The sequence below is a fragment of the Bubalus bubalis genome, chromosome 20, assembly GCF_019923935.1.
Source record: "Bubalus bubalis isolate 160015118507 breed Murrah chromosome 20, NDDB_SH_1, whole genome shotgun sequence".
In the NCBI taxonomy this organism is placed as follows: Eukaryota; Metazoa; Chordata; class Mammalia; order Artiodactyla; family Bovidae; genus Bubalus; species Bubalus bubalis.
The window spans coordinates 50,872,193-50,895,797 of NC_059176.1; the positions used below are offsets into that span (position 1 = coordinate 50,872,193).

General features: G+C 46.3%; 1 protein-coding gene across 3 annotated transcripts; it reads left to right on the forward strand.

The window, feature by feature from the left end:
• The first annotated feature begins 5 nt into the window (after nt 1-5).
• Nucleotides 6-9,254, forward strand: MRPL46 (mitochondrial ribosomal protein L46). 3 transcript variants are annotated; one of them, XM_025271066.2, is made up of 4 exons: nt 6-264; nt 1,558-1,744; nt 2,711-2,884; nt 8,520-8,859. In XM_025271066.2, exons 1-4 carry the CDS (start codon nt 43-45, stop codon nt 8,648-8,650), a joined length of 714 nt encoding a protein of 237 aa, XP_025126851.1. In that variant the 5' UTR covers nt 6-42; the 3' UTR covers nt 8,651-8,859. The 3 variants fall into 3 exon arrangements, with proteins under 3 accessions (XP_025126851.1, XP_025126852.1, XP_006070110.1); XM_025271067.2 differs by lacking the exon at nt 8,520-8,859 and adding an exon at nt 3,371-3,494 and having other exon boundaries at nt 7-264; XM_006070048.3 differs by lacking the exon at nt 8,520-8,859 and adding an exon at nt 8,871-9,254 and having other exon boundaries at nt 11-264.
• Nucleotides 9,255-23,605: the final 14,351 nt, after the last annotated feature.

The window sequence follows — 23,605 nt, forward strand, 5'->3', positions numbered from 1 at the left end:
GACCTCGCCGGGAACCGCGGTGCGTTGTGGGAAGTTTGAAAGATGGCGGCGCCCACAAGGCGCACTGTGTTAGGGCTGGCGAGGTGCTGGCGGCGGTTCGAGAGCCCCTGGAGTCTGGGTTCTCGTAGCTTGACCCTTGCGGCTGCACCATCGAATAGCGCGTCTCCATGGCGCCTGTTGGGTGCGTTGTGCCTGCAGCGGCCACCGCTGGTCTCGAAGCAGTTGACCCCGATGCAGGAAGAGATGGCAGCCCTGCTACAGCAGGTGGGTTGAGGTGCGGGTTGTGGCTTCTAGGTGCATTTGGGGACGCAGTAGAGGTACGCTGGCTTGGGTTTGATCCTGGCCCCACCACTGATTAGCTTGTGTGACTTTGGGCAAGTCACTTCACTTCTCTGAGCTTCGGTATGCTTTCCTGCAAAATGGTACCTACCTTCTGGGTTCCTGCGGTACGTTGTACGCGTTCAGTAAGAGGCACGTCGTTTTCATTGATCTCTGTCGTTACCTTCGGCAGCTCTCTGGAGAGGCTCTTCTTTTTTTCCGACACATACAGGTGCGATGGTGAACTAGACGGATTCAGTCCCCATCATAGGTGGTTGACAGTTTGGAGAGGAAAATAGCTTTGTCATGTGATGAGCGTAAAGAAAAGGCAAAGGGCACATCCGTAAGATGTCTGTGATAGAGTCTGTTTATGTGAGGGGCAAGTGAAGAAACATGGACAAAAACGGTGTATTGGCAACGAAGGTCCTAAATCCCTATAGGTAGTGATTATATTATGTCTACCTAGAACCTGAGGCGTTTTTGTCTTAGCTACTGAGAGATACAAGCTTCATTTCTGTGCCTTTTATTTGGCTTGTTAACTTACTCTGCAAACATTTAAAAATCACCTTTTAAACTTTGTATAGACACTGTGCTAGTGGTAGGGATGTGGTGGTGAATAAGACATAGCCCTGGTTCTCAGAGGGATTCAGTTTGGTGGAGGGGGGTGTCAATCAATAACCAAATAACTACATGGTTATGGAATCGCAGTCTCTGGTAAGTGTAATAAAGGAAAACACAGGGTACTGTAATAGTGTTTAACAGGGATGTTAATTTGATTTTAATGGAAGGTGTCAAGGAATATCTTTTAAAATAAGTGATATTTAAATTGAGATCTGAAGGATGAGTAGGAATCTCCCAGGAGAGCATGAGGGAAAACATTCTAGAAAGAAGGAATAGTATCTGTAAAATGCCTGAGGCAGGATAGTCCATGGAGAGTGAGATTCTGGGCAAAGACTGGCATGACTGGAGGGTGGTAAGTGGGCAGGAACTGCCTGTCCTAGTCCTCTCTTGGTTGTGGCAGTCTTGATGTTTGAACACATTTTAATATTTCAGGAAATGCAGCTCAAGCCCACAGGGCAGTTTTCCTCTGTTTTCTTTGTGGTGTTTTGATCGTGTGTCTGGTTATGTTGGGGGTAAACTTCTGAATCTGTCAAGTGCACTGTAACTGTGTTTTATTGTTTTTCTTTTCTTTTAATTTTCCCAGTTTGGGGTAGATTTTTGCTCTTTTAATTTTCCCAGATTGAGATAGAGAGAAGCCTGTATTCAGACCATGAACTTCGTGCCTTGGATGAAGCTGAGCAACTGGCCAAGAAAAAAAGTGACCTTTATGAAGAAGAAGATGAGAAGAATATATTGCTGGTGCAGGACTTGGAAGACATGTGGGAGCAGAAATTCCTACAGTTCAAACCTGGAGCTCGAATAACAGGTTTGTGGTCTCTTCAGGCCAGTTAGAGGTAGGAGGGTGGATATTCTGATTTGCAAATAAAGAATACTTGCTTACTCTCTGCTTTGTGTTTTAAATAATAATTTCAAACGATAAAACTTTTTAACATGGGAGAACAATTCTTTTCACAGTTCTTCACATCCATCCTAATATAATATTTTAAAAGTCTGTGTTATTTTTGAGTGGGGTGTATGGTTATTGAGGGAACTCTCCAGGTGGCTCGGTGGTAAAGAATCTGCTTGCCAGTGCAGGAGCTACAGGAGAGGTGGGTTTGATCCCTGGGTTCGGAAGATCCCCTGGAGAAGAAAACGGCAACCCACTTCAGTATTCCTGCCTGGAAAACTCCATGGACAGAAGAGCCTGGTGGGCTACAGTCCTTGGGGTGGCCTAGAGTCAGACACGACTGAGTGACTGAGTACACATGGGTGTTGGGACAGCTGTGTCTCAGTTAAGCCTCAGGAATGTTATCTGGATTTAACTCCTGGTTTGGGACTGAGAGTAGGGGAAGTTAAGCCTTTCCCACTCATTTCCTGTGTTTTATCTGAAATCCCTCCCAAAGCAGGGGGTTAAGTTCTCTTATTCTTGTTTCACAGTGAAAACTGAAGTAGAGACTGGTTAAGTCAGTTATAGTGTCAAAACCAAAGAATTAGTAGTGTCTGGGAATTGCTTCTTTTCCAAAGGCTCAAAGTATTTTGTGTTCTGCTCTTCAAAGGAGAAGTGCAGCTTTGGGTTTCTTCTTGTTAAATTTTAGTTTCCTCAAGATTATGGGACTCTATCCTGAGAGAGGTCAGAGTTAGAGAGATGGGGTCAGGGTTCTAATTTGGTTATAAGTTCTTTGAGGGCAAAGATTGTGGCCCTGCCTTACAGGAGGATCCTAAAACCCTAATCTTGGATCTGGCAGAACATGCTCCTCCTGTCTCCTGTGACCCCCACATCTCTTCTGTACAGACGCTGACGTAAAGAATGACCGAAGCTCGCTGCACCGGAAGCTTGACAGGAACCTTATTCTGTTGGTCAAAGAGAAGCTTGGAGACCAGGATGTTTGGATGCTGCCCCAGGCCGAGTGGCAACCCGGGGAGACCCTCCGCCAAACAGCTGAACGAACCCTGGCCACACTCTCAGGTGAGCTCTCTGCCTCACTGCTAAATCCCGCAAGACACACTCCAGACTCAGCCTCAGGATTTGCAGGCTGACTGTGGGCCTGGCTTTTAATAGTAGGCTAATGGAAACTTGGGCTTCCCAGGTGGCTTTGCGATAAAGAATCTGCCTGTAATTCAGGAGACCTGGGCTTCGATTACTGGGTTGGGAAGATCCCTTGGAGAAGGGAATGGCAACCCACTCCAGTATTCTTGCCTGAAGAATCCCATGGACAGAGGAGCCTACCTGAAGAATGGAGAGTTTCAGCCTCTGCTCACTAAAGCTTGTCTTCCCAACAAAGTGCAAAACATTCACCTCTCAGTTTCCAGTTTTGCATTCTTTAAAATTTTTCAATTTATAAAAATAGGTGATTCTAGTACTTTTTCTGGCTTAAGTGGCCCAGATCTTTGGGGCCCAGTATCATAAAATATTTTGTCATCATAGCTATGCGAGATCCTGTTGCTTTAATAGGTTCTACTCGCCTTCCCTTCAGTGGCATTTCTGCCCCTCCACTTGGAGCACCAGTGAAGCTATTTGTTCCAGCGGGATCTGGTGATCAACACTTACAATAAAATGTGCTTCAGTTTTTATGGCACTCAAAGTTTCATTTCTCATTGTTCGTGGTTTCCTGTCACAAAATTGATTAGGATTAGTTATATGGTTTTCTCCTTTCCTACATTTTTGATTCTTATAATTGATGGATTCTTGAGGAAGTGGATTTTCTGTGTGTGTGCTTCTACATAGTATGAATCTTTTCCTGATCTGTTTTGCACAGTCACTCCTTTCCCCTCTCCCTTATTAAGGCAGCGTTTTTGTGCTAAGGATTTAGAGGATGTGGAATTTCTTTAATTCTGTCACATCTAGAGCATGGTCTGTCGTACTCCGTTCTCTTCTCATCTCATAGTTCAGATCCTGAACAAGTGTTGCAGAACCTGATTTTAGGTGACCCACTGCCTTCTCAAATTGACTTTGAATTTTGGGTGTCTCACTGAAAAATTAGATTTTTCATTCCTTGGCCATCTGGTATCATTTTGAGGAAGATCCCTTGGTTGGTAATTATCTTTTGCTCCATATTGCTCAGCATTTGACAATATGTGTTGTCCCTAACAGACCTGTGATTTAGATTCTGTCCCAGGGCCCAGCACAGAGACAGCCAACCAAGAAACGCTCAGACTTTTCTCTGAAAGAGGTTCATTTGCTTAACGTAAAGCATCAGCGTGAAGGACAGTTCACACATCTAGGGGCCTGCAGAAACACCCTTCGGGGACAGAGGTCGAAGGTGCTATCCCTGTGCTGTTCCTTGCCCCGTGGAGGTTTTAAAATTTAGTTCATTCAGAACTGATGCTCCTGCCAGTCTCAGCCTGCTTCTCTTTTTGTCCTTGCAGCCTTGCTTGTTGGCAGCACCACTTAACACGTTCACCCAACTAGACACCTCAGAGTCATCTTTGACCTCATTCCGGTATCCCCTAAGTTCCTGAGTCCTACCTGGTCTGTTGTAAATAGTCCCATCTTTTGCCTGCAGCTCTTCAGGGAGTCATTTCACTTCCCACTAGATCAGGGCTTCTGAGCCTTGCCTTGGCACTCTGGAAATTTGGGGCAGGATCATTCTTTGTGGGGGCTTCTGTGGTTCTGTCTAGGTTATTTACTGCAACATCTCTGGCCTCTATCTGCTTGATTGTAGTAACATCACTTTGGTTGTTCCTAGTGTAACAACCAAAAATGACTGAATACTGCTGGAAATTACCTGGGGTGTGGAATCTCTGGTTGAGAACCGCCACTCTGGAGTACTGAGGTAGACACCACACAAGCCCCCTTCTTGCTTTTGTGTTGTTGTTTTCAGTGCCGCCAGAATAAGCCTTCTTAAACACAAATCCCTTGTCACTTCTCTGCTCGAAATCTTAAAAGGTTTCCCATAAAAGCAGACTTCTGAGCACGGCCTATGCATACTTTTTGCTCTGGTCCCAAGCTCATCAGTCTTCCGTCTTGCTGCACATTCATGTATGTTCTAAGTTCAGACCTAGCAAGACTTTTGAATAATGTGGTGTTTCTTGTGTCCCGGCTTTGGGGCCTGCCTGTCCAAGACAAAGCTTTGGTCCTACCTAGTCCGACTGCTTGGTTTTTAAAACTCAGCTCGTCCCTTCTGCCTTCCGTGGTGGAAGCTTCTGGGTAGAGAGCTCGACTCCTCCCTCTAGGCTGCTGTAACACTCACAGAGTGCCCTTCCTCTGGTTATACAGCAGACACTCTCTCTGTGCCTACTTGTTGCTGGTCACTGTCCGGGCAGTGGGGTCACAGTGATCTACAGGACGCTACCTGGGCCTCCTGGGGGCTTATGTCCTAGGGAAGAAGATGCTCTTCATTCCATTGCTGTTTAATTGTTGATTAACAGACGGTTTCTTCTCAGCTAGAATTCTGAAAATACGGATAGGATTTTGTCCTTTCCATCATCCTGGTTCTCAGCAGAGTACCCGGCACAGAGCAGGCACTTGCTGAATGTTTGCTGTTGTTCGTTTGCTAAGTCATGTCTGACTCTTTGCAACTCCATGGACTGCAGTACACCAGGCTTCCCTGTCCTTCACCATCTCCCGGAGTTTGTTCAAACTCATGTCCACTGAGTTGGTGATACCATCCAACCATCTCCCATCCAAATGCTTCCGAGATCAGACGAGATTGGGCGCGTTAGGGTGGTATGGCCGTAGGCCCATCCAACCATCTCATCCTCTGTGGGCTCCTTTTCCTCTTGCCCTCAGTCTTTGCCAGCATCAGGATTTTTTCCAGTGAGTCGGCTCTTTGCATCGGGTGACCAAAGTATTGGAGCTTCAGCTTCAGCATCAGTCCTTCCAAAGAATATTCAGGGTTGATTTCCTTTAGGATTGACTGATTTGATCTCCTTGCAGTCCAAGGGACTCTTCAAGAGTCTTCTCCAACACCACAGTTCAAAAGCATCAATTCTTTGGCGCTTAGCTTTCTTTCTGGTCCAGCTGTCACATCCGTCTGTGACTACTGGAAAAGCCATGGCTTTGACTAGACGGATCTTTGTTGGCAAAGTGATGTCTCTGCTTTTTTATATGCTGTCGAGATTTGTCATAGCTTTTCTTCCAATGCTGAGTGTTTAATGAGTAAATGATACGGTAGTGTAAGCACACAACTACTCTTCTGGCTCTGCCACCAGTGTGAGTACTGCTAATGAGACATAAGCAGCCTCTGTGTGCCCCCTTGATCCTGTCCCGCCAGCAGCCTGTGTGGCCGCAGGAGAGGGAGTGAGATGGTGGTATGAAATGGGAAAACAGGAGGGGCCTTTGCTGCACTCCAGGCTTCCTCAGCCATCACGCAAAAGTTGGTGGCTGGGTTTCTTCCCAGGACCGTTGAACTCAGATCCTCAGCTTTTTTCTGCTCACTCACAGTGCTCAGTTTTGCCTGCTGGGCACCATGTGGAAAGGGGCTCCCCTCCTCTTGGTACCACGCTTTCCTCCCTTGAACAGTCCTGTTGCCATAACGAAGAGTGAAAGGATATATTGGTTTCTTATAGGTGCATAGAAAATAAAATAGGTTGATTTATTTCAAATTCATTAAAATCATAAATAATATGAAATAACTAAAATGACGAAGGAAAGCTCAGGCAGCTTATAAATACAAAAAAGTCAGAGTCTGTTCCTTTCCATCTGTTTGGCATACTTCCCAGGTATTTCTGCAAGATGGAATTCCTAGAAGTGAAATTAATGGTCAAGGATGGACACATCTAAGATTTTGCTAAGGTACCACCAAAGTGCCCTGCAGAACATACTTTAAAAATTTTTCCTTGTCCAGTCAGTAAAAAAAAAGATCTTTAGATTAGCGGTCTCCTTTCTTTTTTGTTAGGTAATGTGTTTATTTGGGTTAGTGGCCACTGGTTAGAGTGGCCATCTCTGCATATTTTTCACGTGGCTATTGGTTCTTCTTTTTTCGTGAACTGCTTATTTAGATTCTTTGCTCATGTTTATAATGAACCGTCTTTTTCTCCCTGTCTGATTTAATTTAATCCATTTCCCCAGGTGATAGAAAAGTAATATGTATCCATTGATTTAAGTGGAAAATTCAGAAACGTGTAAAGAATCACGCCAGTGTAATTCCACCACCCATAGATCCCCACTGCTGACATTTTATATTGTAGGTGAGCTCACATCATACGTGGATACCTCATCTAATGCTGATAGTGTTGTTACTGTTTTTAATATTGACAAAAGCCATTCATTGTATATGGTGAAAAAGTATCACAGTGTCTGGTAAATGTAGAACTGTAAGAATAATAGGTAATTTTCCCGTCTTAGAGGCAACCGCCATGAATAGTTTTTTTGTGTATCCTTCTAGCAATTGCAAGCACATACTTATTTCATCTGTTCCTTTTTTCCATGAAGTGGGCTTAACGTGTACTTAAACATGTACATATATATACACACACATGGTTACGTACCTTCCTTTTCTTATACACAGCTTTTAAGCATATCTCTGTATCAGCAAGTGAAGACATATCTTATACTTGTAACACCAGTGTAATGTTTCATATTTGTATGTACTGCAGTTTGTTTAACCAGTCTGTCGCTTTTATTAAAAAAAAAGCTGCAGTGAACATCTGTGTACAAATAAATATATTGAGGAGGGTGAAATTCTAGAAGCAGAATTGTTAGATTAAAGGGTTTGTATTATTAAAATTGATATCTCTTGCCAAGTAGAGCAGTTATACTAATTATATACCACGTACATTTGAGAGAACCCAGTTTTCCTTTATCCTTGACGAGCAGTGTACTGCTCAAAGTTTTTGAACTTAAATAGTAATGGTATGTCTTTGTTGTTTTAGTTTGTATTTATTGAGTTATTAATGAGTTGAGCATCTTTATGAGTTTATAGTTCATTGATAATTTATCTTCATGGGAACTTGTTCATATGCTTGGTTCATTTTTCTTTCAGAGTTGTTGGCTTTTTCCTCATTGATTTCTAAGTACTATTTAACACTCATATCTTAAGATGCTCCTTTGTTCAGTGTATTGAAAATATTTTTCCTAGTTTGTCATTATGTCTGTGACTTTTTTATGCTTCATTTTTCTATACAGAAGGATTTTAACTTTTATGTAAACAAATATGCCTTTTCTTTTTTGCATTTTGTCTTGGTTAGGACTTCCCCTCTCAAAAATGATACAGAAAGTATCCCACATTTTTTTTTTAATGGTACTCTTATGGCTTCTTTTTTCTTTAGTGAAGAATTTTAAAATACAGAAAAACTCAGAAAATATTAAACATCCATGAAACCATCACTCAAAAATGAACAAACCTTTTGTGAAAATTTTAACTTTGTGTTAGATCTTTGATCTGTAGGGTGTCAGTTTGGATATGAGGAGTGAGGTTGTGATCCAGTTTTATTTCTTCGCTAGCCCATTCTCCTGGTTTCATTTAGTAATTGATCCATTATTTCCTTATCCTTTGAAATGCTGTGTTGGTGTTGTTAACCCATTGTTATAGATTGCAAAGATCCTCCATCTATCTTTGCCTTTTAACTTTGGTTTTCACCTTGCAGCAGTCAAATTGAGACTTTTCTATACTTTCCATGTGATACTCTCTTTAAAAGGGCTGATGAACTTTGCTTTACAGATACAAGTGTCTTGGTCCTTCGTCAACAGATGGTGAGCGGGCTGAGTCTAGAAGCTCAATGCTCTGACTCCCAGGTAGTGCTATTTAGGTTGCCTTGCGGACTTCAGTCTGAGAGCAGTAGCTTGGCATGAGGAATGCACCCAGAGAATCTGGAACCCACGGGCCAGGAGCTTTTGTCTTGAAAGGAGATGAGGGTCTTCAGGACCGACCCTAGTCCTCATCCTCGGGACGGCGTTCCTCTCAGGCCAGAAGCAGCTCTCACAGAGACCCCCCGATGCTTTCGGGCACCAGGGTAAACAGGTGGGTGTGTCCTCATCTTCTACTTCTGTTCCCCGCTCCCCTCCTCCTCAGAAAACAACCTGGAAGCCAAGTTCCTGGGAAATGCGCCCTGCGGCCACTACAAGTTCAAGTTCCCCCAGGCAGTGCGGGCGGAGGGCAGCCTCGGGGCCAAGATCTTCTTCTTCAAAGCCCTGCTGCTAACCGGAGACTTTTCCCCGGCCGTGGAGAAGGGCCGTCACGTGTGGGCCAGCAAGGAGGAACTGGGTGACTATTTGAAGCCAAAATACCTGGCCCAGGTTAGGAGGTTTCTCTTGGACCTCTGACGGACTGAGCTGCCTGTGGACAGTGCTCGGACAGGTCTGCGGTCGGGCCTCAAGGACGTGGTGCAGTGTTCTCATCTCTACGGGAATATCAGGCGGCAAACTAGGTTCTGAGAAATAAATGGGTTTACCATTGTGTGGGTCTCAGTTGATTTATCCTTTGAGGACTGTTGTCTTCTCCTTATGAAGAGAGAGCCATCTCTTAGGATGTTTATCCTTTTTCTCCCGAGCTCGTGATTGAGTAGTATTGCATTGCTTCGTAGTGAATCAGTTGGCTTCGTGGGCCCAGGAAGAAAGAGCAGAAGGAAGTGAATCAACTTTCCTTGAGCTTCTGTGAAAGCCTCTAGGTCCAAGAAAAAAAAAAAAAAAAAACACCTCGTGCTTTGTAGTTTCTTAGTCATTTTCTGTTTTGTATTTCTCTTCCTACTTGATATGAAAATGTATCAATTTAGCCGAGGAAACGATTCCTTCCTTGTTTTCTGTTTGCTTTGCTTCCTTCCCCCTCCCCTCCCTTCCTTCCTCTTGTCATTTTTTTTTTTTAAAGGCATTTTCTATTTAAGCAATAGAATTGCTGCTTATATAATTTGAAACAGTCATGTGAAGTGAGCAGTGTCAGCCTGTTACCTGCCATCTTGGGGTGGGAGTCCTGGTCAGGTGTGACTGACTGAGAGTTGCTGCAGGTCACTGATGGTGCAGGAGACTGCTTCTCCCCTGCCTCTAGGCTGGGGCTCTGGACCCCTCGCCGTGTTGCCTGGGTCACCACTGGGCCTGGTGCCTGGCACATGGAGGGCACTCAGTGAGCATTTGCTAAATGAGAGGAGGGGAGGGAGGGTCTCAAGCGTGCTTGTTTCTGGCCAGAATAGTGGTCCCAGGAACAAGACTGCAGTCCTGGATCCTATTAGGCTTCCTGGTTTCCTCTCAGAAGGCATTCTGGGTTAAACAGACTGGCCTCTAGCAGTCTGCACGCAAGAGGGATCCTGGGAGCCTCTGGTTTATACCCAGTGGGTCAGAAGCACAAGTGAGCACTTGGAAGTCCAAGTGCTTAGGTGCAATTGACACCTAAGAGGGAGAGAAGGGGTCTGGTAGGATGGAAGCCCTTAGCCTGTGGGATCCACCGCTTTCTTCAGGTAGATAGGGTCAGAATTTAGTTGAATTTTTGGACATCTAGCTGGTGTCTGAGAATTGCTTGGTGTGGGGAAAAAATCTCACGCTTTCGAGTTGATCCCACAATCTTAATGGCCATTCATAAGATGGGCTGTTTTGTTACAGAGTTGTTTCTTTAAAGGGAAACAGCATCTGTAAAATTGGTAAGGGGAGAAACTGTGTCATGTCAACCTGAAATTATAGGTTGGTTCCTGTGAGGTTTCCCCAGTATTTTGAAGTGATCAGGGTCAGGGTGGAATACCTTAAGACAAAAGCTAAGAATTTTATAGAAGTGCCTTCCTTTATCACAAGGAGTGTCTAGTTTAGTAGCTTCAAGACATACCATGAGCTTTCCTACTCTGTTAGACTATCTGGGGGAAACTAGGTGGGAAGGAAGACCCTCCCCCTCCACCCGCAACCCTGCTTTGTTTTACACAGTTGATGACGAAGGCCCCATCCTGCATCACATTTTTGATTTTGATGGAACTAGTTTATGCTGGGACCCTCCCCACCCCCTCTCCTCCCATCCCAAAGAAGCTACTGTATGTCTCTGGAAGAAGAAAGAAATGTCAGGATTTGAGGCTGCAGGGGCCCAATGCACATGGCAGTGGGGCTTTAATTGTGTTAGTGTGGTGTGGGACTTGATTCCGGTTTGTTAGCACCCTGGCTACAAAATTCTATAGATGTTGTGTGGTCTTCCCCAACCTCCTTAGCTCACGAGTCCTGCTATTTTGGGAGTGTGATTTTGCAGAATGCAAATGTTTTTGACACTATATTAATAGTAGAAATGACCAGATATGCTGAGTGCCAGCCTGCATCTTCCATTGCCTGCCAGACATAACTGAGAAACTTTCTAGCATGTTCTTGCGGGGGAGATGACCAGGGAACAAAGTAAAATACATGTTCTCTGTATTTTAGAAATCAGTGAGAGGAGGAAAGAATACTGTGTGTGATATGGGTGTTAGGAGTTGCAAGTTGAGGTGTGTGCTCTGAGTAGAGAAATGCCACTGGGGGTGTGTGTGTGTGTGTGTGTGTGTGTGTGTGTGTGTAACATGTAAAACAGAGGGTGTGTGTGTGTGTGTGCGTGTAACATGTAAAACAGACCACCTCACTAGAAGACCTCTCTAGAAGTTTAGCCCCACCTGGTCATTTTCTTGCCCAATGATTTCCAGTCACTTCTGTTTCTCCCCCTTCTGGGGGCTACAGAGAAAATACCACCACTTTTGTCAACTCGTTTTCCTGGTGATGTAGCCGCAAGAGTCACCTCCTGCTGGGCACAGTGGAAGGGCCAGCGACCCAGTTATTAAGAACTCACAGGAATTTCCCTGGTGGTCCAGTGACTGAGGCTCTGCTCCCGATGCAGGAGGCCCCAGGTTCGATTCCTGGTCAGGGAACTAGATCCCACATGCCACAGGATCACATATGCTGCAACTAAGACCCACTGTAACCAAGTAAATCAGAAAAAAAGAACTTATAGATCGTCAAGCTGCAAGCACTCGCAGCATGTAAAAGCCTGTTTGCCTGAGATGTTGAGGCAGCCTCAGTCCCCTAGTGTCTTCTGCTTTATTTCCCAGAAGCCTGGATTGTAACCAATCATTCCAGGCCAGCAGTCACCACCCACCTGCCTTGGAATGTCAGCGCGTAAGACTACAGGACATGAAGGAGGAAACTAGTCTTGTCCTTGATTGCAGAAGTATCCAGAATAGGTGCCTCTGTGAAGGGTCCAGACAGTGAGACACTGCTGCAGCTGAGAGGCTGGCCCTGGGAGGTCCCCTGTGAGTCGGGAGGGGATGGCCAAGGAGGACATCACTAGCCCAGAGCAAGGAACAGGTGCGTGTGTACTCACACACACACACCCCTGCCCCAAAGCACACACACACACACACCCCTGCCCCAAACCACATGTGCACACACACCCCCTGCCCCAAAGCACACACACACACCCCTGCCCCAAACCATCCTCGATGAGCCAGAGGAGCCAGCAACATGTTCTGTTTAGAGGATTTGGCATCATAGATGCACCATTGATCACTGAAAAAATCAGATGTCCGGGTCTCATATAGCTGCTAAGTGGCTAAAGAAGGGACAGAGATAGGGGACAGGACCACCCCCCCCCTCCCCACGGTCCCCCACCAGGCTCTGTTTTGGTCCAGAAGGGAGAAAATGGTTCTAATAGTGTTAGAAGAGGACGTTTTGAGGACGACAGGACTGGTAAAGTTGAGAACACCCTGGGGCTGGGGGTTTGGGAAGACGTGTTGGGAAGCCTTGGGGTAGCAGGGCTGAGAGGAGGAGACGGAACACCCCAGAATAAGCTGGCTGGAGGCAGAGGGGTGAGGCGGGGCTTCAGCAGGGTGGGGTGGGCTCTCAAGCGCATGGGCTCCACAAGGTGGCAGGATTCGCCTGACAACCGCTTTGTCCCCCACAGCCTGACCAGTTCTGGCCTTGGAGAGGCCCCGGCGCTCTGTCCCCTGGGGTGAGACATGCACTGGCCAGGGCAGATGGGGTGTGTTCACATACTCTGCCTCGCCTGATCTCACAGCATCCCTGCCTGGCAGCTTCTCTTGTGTTTTGATCAGCAGACAAGCCTGGGAAGGTGAAGGAAGTCTGTGAGGGTCTCGGTGCCAGTGTGTGGTGGAGCCATTGAACCTAGAACTTTGAGATTCTAAAGCCCACTGCTGCCTGTGTTACCTGGCTGATTACCTCTGTGTCAGAATTCCCACACCTGTCCCAAAGGGGCAACCTACTGCAGGCCCCCAGGCCCCTGGAAAGGCCAGAACTAGGGCAGTTTGGGAGAACGTGAAGAGGATTTGGAGGGGAGAACGATGAGACTGAAGTTTTAGAGAGATTGAAGTTACTGAGCTTGGAGAAGAGAAGGACGAGAGTCATGGTCCTCGAGTGCATGTTAATTACGCAGGGGAAGTCAACCAGTCTCCTTTGAGTTAGAAGCAATAAGCTCGGAATGCAGCGAGGGAGTCTTTGGGAAATTACAACATGGGAAGAGTTCCTTGACATTTAGGATTACTAAACATTCAAATGAATTCCTGAGACATTCCAGTCCTCATTCAACAAACGTGTAGAGGAGGTGGCTTGACTGCCAAGCACTGGGGATAAAATGGTGATCAAAAGCCTCCTGGCCATTGTGTCCTCTTGATGGTTTAGGGCTGAGGTTGGGGGCAGGGGACAGACCCATCAACCAGCAAAGGGTGTCGTGTCACAGAAGGACATGCATGTGCTGGGCACTCACTCAGCCTGGTCAGGGCCTCAGAGAATGCCTCTGGACTGACAGATTTGGCTAAGCTGAGGCCAGAAGGATAAGAAGGAGTGAGCTGGGGAAGGAAGAGGGGAAGGGAGCTCCTGCCTTCTGAGGCCTGAGAGAAATTCTATGGGGCTGCATGTGGAAATTATTTTACAGTGTTTGACATCCTTAACTGTCCCAGACAGTTTGAGTTGTTTTATCTGAAGGCAAGAAAATGAGTTCCATGATCTCTTACTACAGTGAAGCCGCATCTGACCTGGGGGTTGAATTCCAAAGTCAGTGCCTAGGGAATTCCCTGGTGGTCCAGTGGTTAGGACTCTGTGCTTTCATGGCCTTGGTCCCCAGTTTAATCCCTGGCTGGGGAACTAAGATCCCACAAGCCATATGGGGTGGCCAACAAAACAACAAAAGAAAGCCAAGTGCACAAGTCACAAATCATATACAATTAAAGTTACTGTTGAACTGTCCCTTAGAAAAGTATCACATATATGACTGACATGGTCTGTCGCGGGAATCCAGCATGGCCAGTGTTTCCCCAGTGATGGAACCCATCATGATTTATCTGGTTGAGCACAAGATGAACCAGTTGGCTTGTGTTTAGGTCTCTATAAATCGCTAGGGTTTCCATTCCTGTCACTGAGGGGCAATTGACTACAGGTCTGTTCCCCCCACCAGGAAAGGCCTGAATTGGGGCAGTTTGGGAGAGGATGAGGAAATTCAGAGTCATACTCGGTGTTATGACATGCTCACACATAAATAGGCCTTCAGGACCCAAGATGGAGTTGCCTCACCCATCTAAGGCTCGCTGCAGGGCGGGAGCCCTGGGAGCAGTGAGCTCATCAATCGTGGGTGGAAATGCCTGCACTATTGACAGATTATTGGTCCCCTCTTTAAAAGTTTCAGTGTAGGGGACTTCCCTGGTGATCCAGCAGTTAAGACTCCACGCTTCCACTGCAGGGGGCACAGGTTCCATCCCTGGTTGGGGAACTAAGATTCCACATGCTGCATGGTGTAGCCAAAAGGTTTTTTAAAAAAAGTCCCAGTATAATAGTTTGAATTCATAAAAGTCAGATGTACATATGATGTGATTGTATGGTATTCATTTGGTTCCTAGTTCCTTTTTGAAGCTCCCAGTACACTCCCATCTGCAGCAGCTCATTATCACGCAGTGATGCTTATACCCAAATAACCAACATACCCAAAGGAGGCTTGACCTCAAAGGTGACACATTAGCATTTAAAAACATTTTTTTTTATTTTTAATTGAGGGATAATTGCTTTACAGTATTGTGTTAGTTTCTGCCATACATCAACAAGCATTTTTTCTTTTTTTAAGGTGAGAGATTTGCATTTTGGAAAAGTTCCAAGTAAAGCCAGAGATGAGACTGCTTAAGTGATTAAAGTTGGATAATTCTAACCTCAGCCAGTAAGAATAAGTGACGATCATAGTAAGGAGTGTAGATTTTATGTGTGGCACACAAACTGACTGAAGGCAGGTCCCAAAACTTCATTGCAGTTTGGTTGCATCAATAAAACACAAATTTAACATTTTCCTTTTTTAAAAAAATAAAGACTTATTTTTTAAGATGGCTACTTTGAAGCAGGTGACACTCATTTGGATGGAAACATAGTAAAAAAGTTTGTTTCTTGTAGTCGCCTCTTACATACAGCCTTCTCTGAACATCATTATTTTTACTCATTTTGAATGAAGAGTTTCAGTTACACATCTGTCCCCAGCAAAGACACATGGCCCCATCTTCTCCCATGTCCATAATGTCCATAGGGAACATCTCTGCTTTTCCACTCTCCCAGCCCCGCTCCTCAGCAGTCTCACACACACCTTGCATGTCTCACACCTCTGAACATTCACATCACCCAGCTCTGAGCATGCACAGCACATACCCACCTCCTTGAACATTCACAGCACACACACACACCCTGAGAGCTTTAAATATTCTTGTCACATATACACATACCCTTGAATGTTCACATCACACACAAACCCTTGGATGCTTGTTCCTATCACCCATTTATTCAGCCCCCTGAAATCCATCTGATACATACGTATCCTTGAACAGTCACACTGAAACACACACATGCACATTCCACACACACACACATGCCTTTGAAACTGATAGCAGAATACACTAATGCGCATTGTTGCACATTCACATCACACACAGACCCTTGAAGATTCACCTCACGTGCTGTTCACTGTTTAGGTCATTTGCCTATTTCTCTCAGATTTATTCCCTGCCCTTCCCCTGCTCTGCTCTGCAGTGTGTGTGTGTGTGTGTGTGTGTGTTGAGGGGGGATGCTGACCCCTGAAGATTACATTTTCCAACCTTTCTTGTCACTGGATTCCAGCTGGGTTTGGCCAATAAGAGTTGACCTGTGACAGGTGGGAGGGTGAAGGGAGAAGCTAGGCTTTTCCCCTCCTTTGCTTGGGTCGCTCTCCCAGCATCCCTCTGTGGTCCCCTCCCTTGCTAGCCGCCTTCTTCACGATTCCAGGTCCTAAGGATGGCAAGGGTCCTGACAGCACCACCTCCTTCCTCTGTCCCTCCAGCTCTAGGGGTGGTGGCAGCTTCTACTCTTGCTAACCTCTGCTTCATTTCATCATCCCCTGTTTTAGTTTTCCAGTCTTTCTGACACTTCTTTAACTAGCTCTTGGTATTAAATTCCTTCTTTGAGCTACCTGGCGTGGGTGACTTTTCCCTAACTGGACCCTGGCCACTGCTCCACCCTTTAAAACAGTCTCATCCCTGACCGACACTTTCCTCCAGCCGTGCTTGTGTCTGTGTTGGTTGGTGTCCTGGTACAGAGTAGGGCTTCAGCATTTGTTGAATGCATGGGTGCAGTGCCCCTTTCCTGTTCCAGGACTTTTCTGGGGCGGAGCTTGTTGGACCCCTGAACTAGGTGGCTCGGGGCACCCTCCGCCCTCTCTAGATAGACTGTGATGACCACATTTAGCACAGCCTCATAGAGATCCAGGCCATCTCAGCCAGAGCCCATTTGGAGAGTGGAGGGTGAGTGGCCTTCAGCTGAGTCGTGGAAGCTGTCATGAAGCCTTATGATTTTTGCATCACTGGGCCAGATGTGGTATCAGAAGCAAGGGGACTCTCCATGCCTGAGATAAACGGAGTGGAATGGGAGTGTCTGTCCCTCACGATTTGAGTGCACCTGTGGTCTGAGAAATGCCCTCAAATGTAAATTCCTAGTTCTGAAACTGACTTGGGCAAGCTGTTATTTGTCTCAGGATTCCTGCTTATAGAATCATGAGGGACCATGACCCATCACTTACTTCCGTTTATAAAATGTCTAAGGAACGATTTAGTCTTGAACATTAATACATACCCACGTATATTTCTCATCTGCAACCTAGGGAAGTTGGCTTCACAAGACTGGAGGCTGCCAGGGGTTGGTGATTGGTGGTCGGGGTGGGTCTCAGGCAGTACTTATGTTGTCCACAGGGAGGCGCCACACACAAATTCATACACAGCCCGGGACGCAGCTCCAGCCCAAACGGCCGCGATGCCCCTGGAGTCAGAAAGTCCACGTTCTTCCTCCCCAGAGCCTCCCGGCATGCCAGTTCCTCTGAGTAGCCCTCCGCCTATAACAAATTGAGTTGAAGCATCGAAGATCACTGCGAATATGCAGTGACAGGGTGAGGCGGAGTCATTAACACATTAGAATGAGCTCGTAGGATTAAACAGAATCACGAAGAGGGTGTGGGTACCCGGGACAGGTATAATTTGAAAGGAAAGACAGAACCAGGAAAAAATAAAGTAATAACAACATCCAAGCATTTTCACACATACATGATTCAATTGAATACAGTTTTACTTTGAACTGACTGACATGCTGTATTTCCCTGTCGTCCAGCTTCCTGCATTTCTGTGATCCTTACAGCATGCCCCAGGACAGCAGGGCTGTGGAGCTGGCCCCCATTGATGGACACAGGGAACCGGGAGCCAGGGAAGTGGAGTGGCGAGGCCCTTGTCGTATACCTACTCAGTCGCGGAGCTGGAATGTCAACTGGGGTCCTCATGAGCCAGTAAGGATACCCCTGGGTACTGGAAACAGTTAATGGGGTGATTACCTGCCTCAGGGTGGTTGTGATGGATCTGTCCGTGAGACATGAAGGCAGTGCTGCCCAGAGTCACACGTGGCAGGCAGGAAGCCAGCGAGCTCCTCAAATCACCCATGCTTCGGTGTCTCTCTTTGTGCGTGTGCATGCTGAGTTGCTTCAGTCGAATCTGACTCTTTGCAGCCCTGCCAGGCTCCTCTGACAATGAGATTCTCCAGGCAAGAATACTGGAGTGGGTTGCCATGCCCTCCTCCAGGGGGTCTTCCTACTCAGGGATCGAACCTGCATCTCTTCTGTCTCCTGCAGTGCCACCGGGGAAGTGCCTCTCTTTACATTCAGATAACAAGGCCCAGAGGGAGAGTCTCTCATCTCAGGCCTCATATAGAGCCAGAGGCACAGGCAGGAGACCCAGGGAGTCCAGACTTCCAGCCCCAGGCTGTTTCCCAGACGCCACGTGGGGTCTTCCTGGCTCCAGTGTGAGATATGTTACTTCTAGAAGCCTAGGGAACTCCCCTCCCGCTCTCAAAGGCCAGGCTCTGAAGAGCCGCCACGGCACTGGTGACAGCCTCCCCTCTGGTAGGGCTCCCTGCCCTTACATCCCCCACCCAGGATTGCTCAGTGTCTGGGGCCTGTGGGGGTGGGAGAACTGGACTCTTTGCACAGCTTTCCCTGGGATTCCAGGATAAGGCATGCGAAGGAACACAGGCTCATCCACGTTTATGGGTATGTGGAAATATAAGTGTAGTCATCTCCCCTGCCATCTGGTCTTGGCCCTGCTGGCCAGGACCTCCATGAGGTCTTTTCAGGCCCTGCGCGGGCCTGGGCCAGGGCTGGATGTGTTTGTCGGGCCCGGGGCCAGTCCAGGATTTTCCAAGAGTCCTGGTAGGGTTTCTACCCCCTGTGCCAGAGAGAGGAAGGCAGGGCCCAGCAGCTGCAGCTCAAGGAGGGATGCGGGAACCCATTCATTACCGTTACTACCACAGATGGACGGCCCACCTGCTCATGTAATGAAAACTCAACCTTGCATTTTCGAAGGCCTCATTAGGCACATTTCTGAGTCTGGGGGTTTGAGGGGAGGAGGATTTTTCTCAAGATTAGATGCAAAGATCTCCCATCCTCCATGAGAATGGAGATAGCTTGAGAGATAGAAAGTGTTTCTGAGTCTAGCCTGCCCTGCCTTCAAGGAATAGAAGTCAGGTTTTCTGTAGCTGGTAATTTGGGTTCTGCTTTCTATGGCTTCCCCTATGGCTCAGATGGTAAAGAGTCTGCCCACAATATGGGAGACCTGGGTTCAATCCCTAAGTCAGGAAGATCCACTTGGAGAAGGGACTGGCTACCCACTCCAGTATTCTTGCCTGGGGAATCCCCATGGACAGAGGAACCTGGAGGGCTATACAGTCCATGGGGTCACACAGAGTCAGACATGGCTGAGCAACTAACACTTTCATGGGCCCAGAGTCCACTGAAGCTTTTGAGGGAGGAAGAGAGGAGGGGCTGTGTCATGGAGGGGAGAGGCAGCTGGACTCTGGCTCCAGATAGCCAAGTTTGAACTTAGCTCTGCCCTGCTGATGGCTCTGCGGTTTGGGGCAAGTCATGCGACCTCTCTGTGCCTCATCTCAGAATGGGGTTACACAAAGGACATAGCTTGTGGGGTAGCTGTGAGTATCGAATGAGTGTGTACGTTTACTATAAATACATTTATTATAATAAAACAGAAGGGTCCCTGAGTCCAGAGGCCGTCCCGAGTGTGAGGTTGTGGCTGATGCTTAGTCCGTGCCAGTGGTGTGCTGGTGGAACAGGCCCTTGGAGGTGGTGGGCAGTGGGCCAGGAGTGTTGCTTTGTAGCGCTTGCCACTTTCTGTGCTGTAAATAGGGCTTCCCAGGTGGCTCAGGCGGTAACGAATCTGCCTGCAATGCAGGGGACTGGGGTTTGACCCCTGGGTCGGGAAAATCCCCTGGAGGAGGAAATGACAACCCACTTTGGTATTCTTGCCTGGAGACTCCCATGGACAGAGGAGCCTGGTGGGCTCCCATGGACAGAGGAGCCTGGTGGGCTACAGTCCATGGGGTCACAAAGAGTTGGACAGGACTGACTAACACTCACTTTTTTCGCTTCGTGGTATGAATCCTTCTACCTGGCTGGTTTTGAACCACCACTGTGGTACCACTAAATAAAGGATTGGGGAGGTGTGCTCATCGTTGACTCTTAGGCGTTGGTACAGACTGGTTCTGGCACAGCTCTGGTCCAGGTCTAATGGTGTGATCAGGCTGCTTAATAAATATTAAAACTTTCCGTACTGGTTGGTAAATAGCCACTGGCTCAAGAGTCCTCCTACCACTCTAGCAACCCTGGCCTTCCCCTTACAATCCTCCCAGAGCTCCCACCGGTCCATTAACTAAAGCAGTTATGGGAACCCTTTCCTGTGATTTGGCCAGTGTCAGTTCTGATTGCTCGAGGATGTGCCAGACCTGTAGGTAAATTATTTGGTATCACACGTCTGTAGCCTGGGGGTGTCGGGCCAGTAAGCTGAGTCACCCTGGCTTGTGGATGTGATGCCTGGCCCACCACGCTCAGGTACCTTGTGCAGCCCCATCCCCACAGTGCTCCCCAGCACAGCTATAGGGACAAAGGCAGAGCCCTGCATCTATCTGGAGGTTGAACTGGGGCAACAGTATATATCTCTGTTAAAGATGGTTTGCTTCAATGATTAAAAAATGTAATCAATATGACCTGCTTCACCAGCTCGGAATGCAGATGCTATCACATTTCTTTTATGTCTTCAGTTAAGTGCTTGAGCAGTCTGTTTTATTCAGGGGCTATCTTTTGAGAATTCCTGCCCCAGTGAATCACTGGCTCAGGATGAAGGAAGAAGGCTTACTTCTAAGTGCCAGGCAGAAAAACAACTGGAGTCTGACTAGTCTGCTCACAGGCTGTCTTGGTAAGTGGCCGCTGTGGTGCCCTCCCTCAGGACTCCCAGCCTAACCTGTGTGCCGAGGTAGTTGGATCTTGGGGTAGTAGGGACCCAGACAGGTGGCAGAAATGAGTGTGATGGGTTGTGGGTGACAATAGAGAGCAGTGGGGATGGTGGTGAAATGGCGTGTGCGTTCCTCCAGCCAGTTGTGGCCAAATAAGGACCTTGTGTTGCCAGATTTTCTCATGCTTTCAAAAGAAACGGGATACATGTGGGGTTTTATTTTTGAGGCATAATGTGCATGCAATAAAGTATACAAATTTTTTAGCATATATATACATTTTACATACATAACCACTGTCCATATGAAGATAGAGAATATTTCCATCTCTTAGAAAGTTCCATTGTGCTTCTTTCTAAGTCAGTACCTACCTCTCCTTCACCAAAGGTAACCATGACCTCTATATCTGTAAGTTAGCTATGTTTAATCTTGAACTTCCTACGATTGACATCTTACAGCATGTATTCTTTTGAGTCTGGTTTCTTTTGTTCAATATAGGACCCTTGAGATTTTCCATCTGGCATGTTATCAGTGAAAGTGAAAGTTGCTCAGTCGTGTCTCACTCTTTGTGACCCCATGGACTATACAGTCTGTGGAATTCTCCAGGCCAGAATACTGGAGTGGATAGCTTTACCCTTCTCCAGGGGATCTTCCCAACTCAGGGATCGAACCCAGGTCTCCCACATTGCAGGCAGATTCTTTACCAGCTGAGCCAGCAGGGAAGCCCACATGTTATCAGTAGTTCATTCCTTTTTATTGCTGAGTACTAACAAATGCCACAATTTGTTTACCCATGTCCCTGTTGAGGGATATTTGGACTGCTTTTACTTCTTGACTACTGTGAATACAACTGCCATGTGCCTTCAAGTATAAGTTTTTTTCTCTGGACACAGGCACTCATTTCTCTTGGGTTTATTGCATATATGTGTGTGTGTGTGTGTGTGTGTGTGTGTGTGTGTGTGTGTGTAATAGATACACACAGCTTGGAGTAGTATTGCTGCTGCTGCTGCTGCTAAGTCACTGTCGACTCTGTGTGACCCCATAGATGGCAGCCCACCAGGCTCCCCCATCCCTGGGATTCTCCAGGCAAGAACACTGGAGTGGGTTGCCATTTCCTTTTCCAATGCATGAAAGTGAAAAGTGAAAGTGAAGTCGCTCAGTCATGTCCAACCCTCAGCGACCCCATGGACTCCAGTCTTCCTGGCTCCTCCATCCATGGGATTTTCCAGGCAAGAGTACTGGAGTGGGGTGCCATTGCCTTCTCTAGTAGTTTTGCTAGGCCATAGTATAAATCTGACACTTAATTAGCGATGGACAATTTTCAGGACTTCTCTGGTGATCCAGCGGTTAAGAATCCGCCTTCCAATGCAGGGGACATGATTTGATCTCTGATCAAGGAACTAAGATCCCACATGCTGCAGAGCAACTAAGCCCATGCGCCACAACTAGAGAGAAGCCTGCACACTGCAATGAAGGATCCTGCGTATCACAACAAAGATGTCATGTACAACCAAGACCCAACACAGCCAACTAGATAAATAAATTTTTAAAGAAGAGAAATGGACAATTTCCATAGAAGTTATGTCAGTTTACATTTTCACCAGCAATGTGTGGGTGTTCCAGCGACTCTGCATCCTCAACAGCACTTTTGGCCATCCTAGTGGGAGTGTAGTGATACCTCGCTGTGGTTTCAATGCGTATATCCCAATGACTACTGATATACAGCACCTTTATGTGCATCTATTGGCCATTCGGTATTTTCTGTTCTGGTGTTCCTTTTTAATTCCTTGACCTGTTTTAAAATTGGAGTGCCTTATTTTATTGGGCTTCCCTGGTGGCTCAGATGGTAAAGAATCTGCCTGCAATGAGGGAGACCCGGGTTCGATCCCTGGGTCAGGAAGGTTCCCTGGAGAAGGAAATATATATTCTGTGTTCTTTATATATCCTGAACACAAGTCCTTTGTCAGATGTGTGCTATGACTATTTTCTCCCAGTTTGTGGCTTGCCTTTTCACTTTCTTGGTGGTGCTGCTACTTTTTCCTTAAATGTTTGGTAGAATCCATCAGTGAAGCCATCTGGGTCTGAAGTTTATATAAGATTTTAAACTACAGATTAAATGAACAAAATGAAATAGGATTTCCTCTTCCCACATCAGTTTCAGTGGTGATTTTCAAGGGATATTTTTCATTTCCTCTGAGTTGTCTAATCTATTAACATAAAGTGGTTCATAATATCCCATATTATCTTTTCAACATCTATAGGATCTATAATAATTTTCTTTTTTATTCCTAATATTAGTATTATGTTTAATCTCCTTTTCCTTGATTATTTTTATTAGACATTAGCCAATTTAATTAATCTTTAAATAACAGAAGTTTTTACTTTTTGAGATTTCTGTTATTTTTGTCTTTTTAAAATTTTTTGTTTATTTATTTTTGGCTGCAGTGGGTCTTCGTTGCTGTTCACAGGCTTTCTCCAGTTGTGGCGAGCAGGGGCTACTCTCTAATTGTGCATGAGCTTCTCGTTGCAGTGGCTTTCCTTGTTGCGGAGCATTGGCTCTAGGGCTCAGTAGTTGCAGCGCATGGGCTTAGCTGCCCTTTCGTATGTGGGATCTTCCTGGACCAGGGATCGAACCCATGTCCCCTGCATCGGCAGGTGGATTCTTAACCGCTGGACTACCAGAGAAGTCCTCCTTTCTTTTGATTGTTTGCTCCTATATTTTATTTTCTTTCTTCTATTTTGGGTTAATTTTGTTCCTTTTTTAGCCTCTTGAGGTAGAATCTTTGGCCATTGTATACATTTATTCTTTTTTAATAGGCACCTTTTAAAGCAATAAATTTCCCTCTAAGCATTATTTGGCTACATCCCACAGATTTTAGCATGCTGTTTGTTCAGTTCAAAAATATTTCTCATTTCCTTGGGATTTATTCTTTGATGCCTGGAGTTTTGTTGTTATTGTTTGTTTTATCTTTTAAGAGTGTTACTTAATTTGTACATATTTAGAGACTTTCAGGTTTTGTTTCATTGATG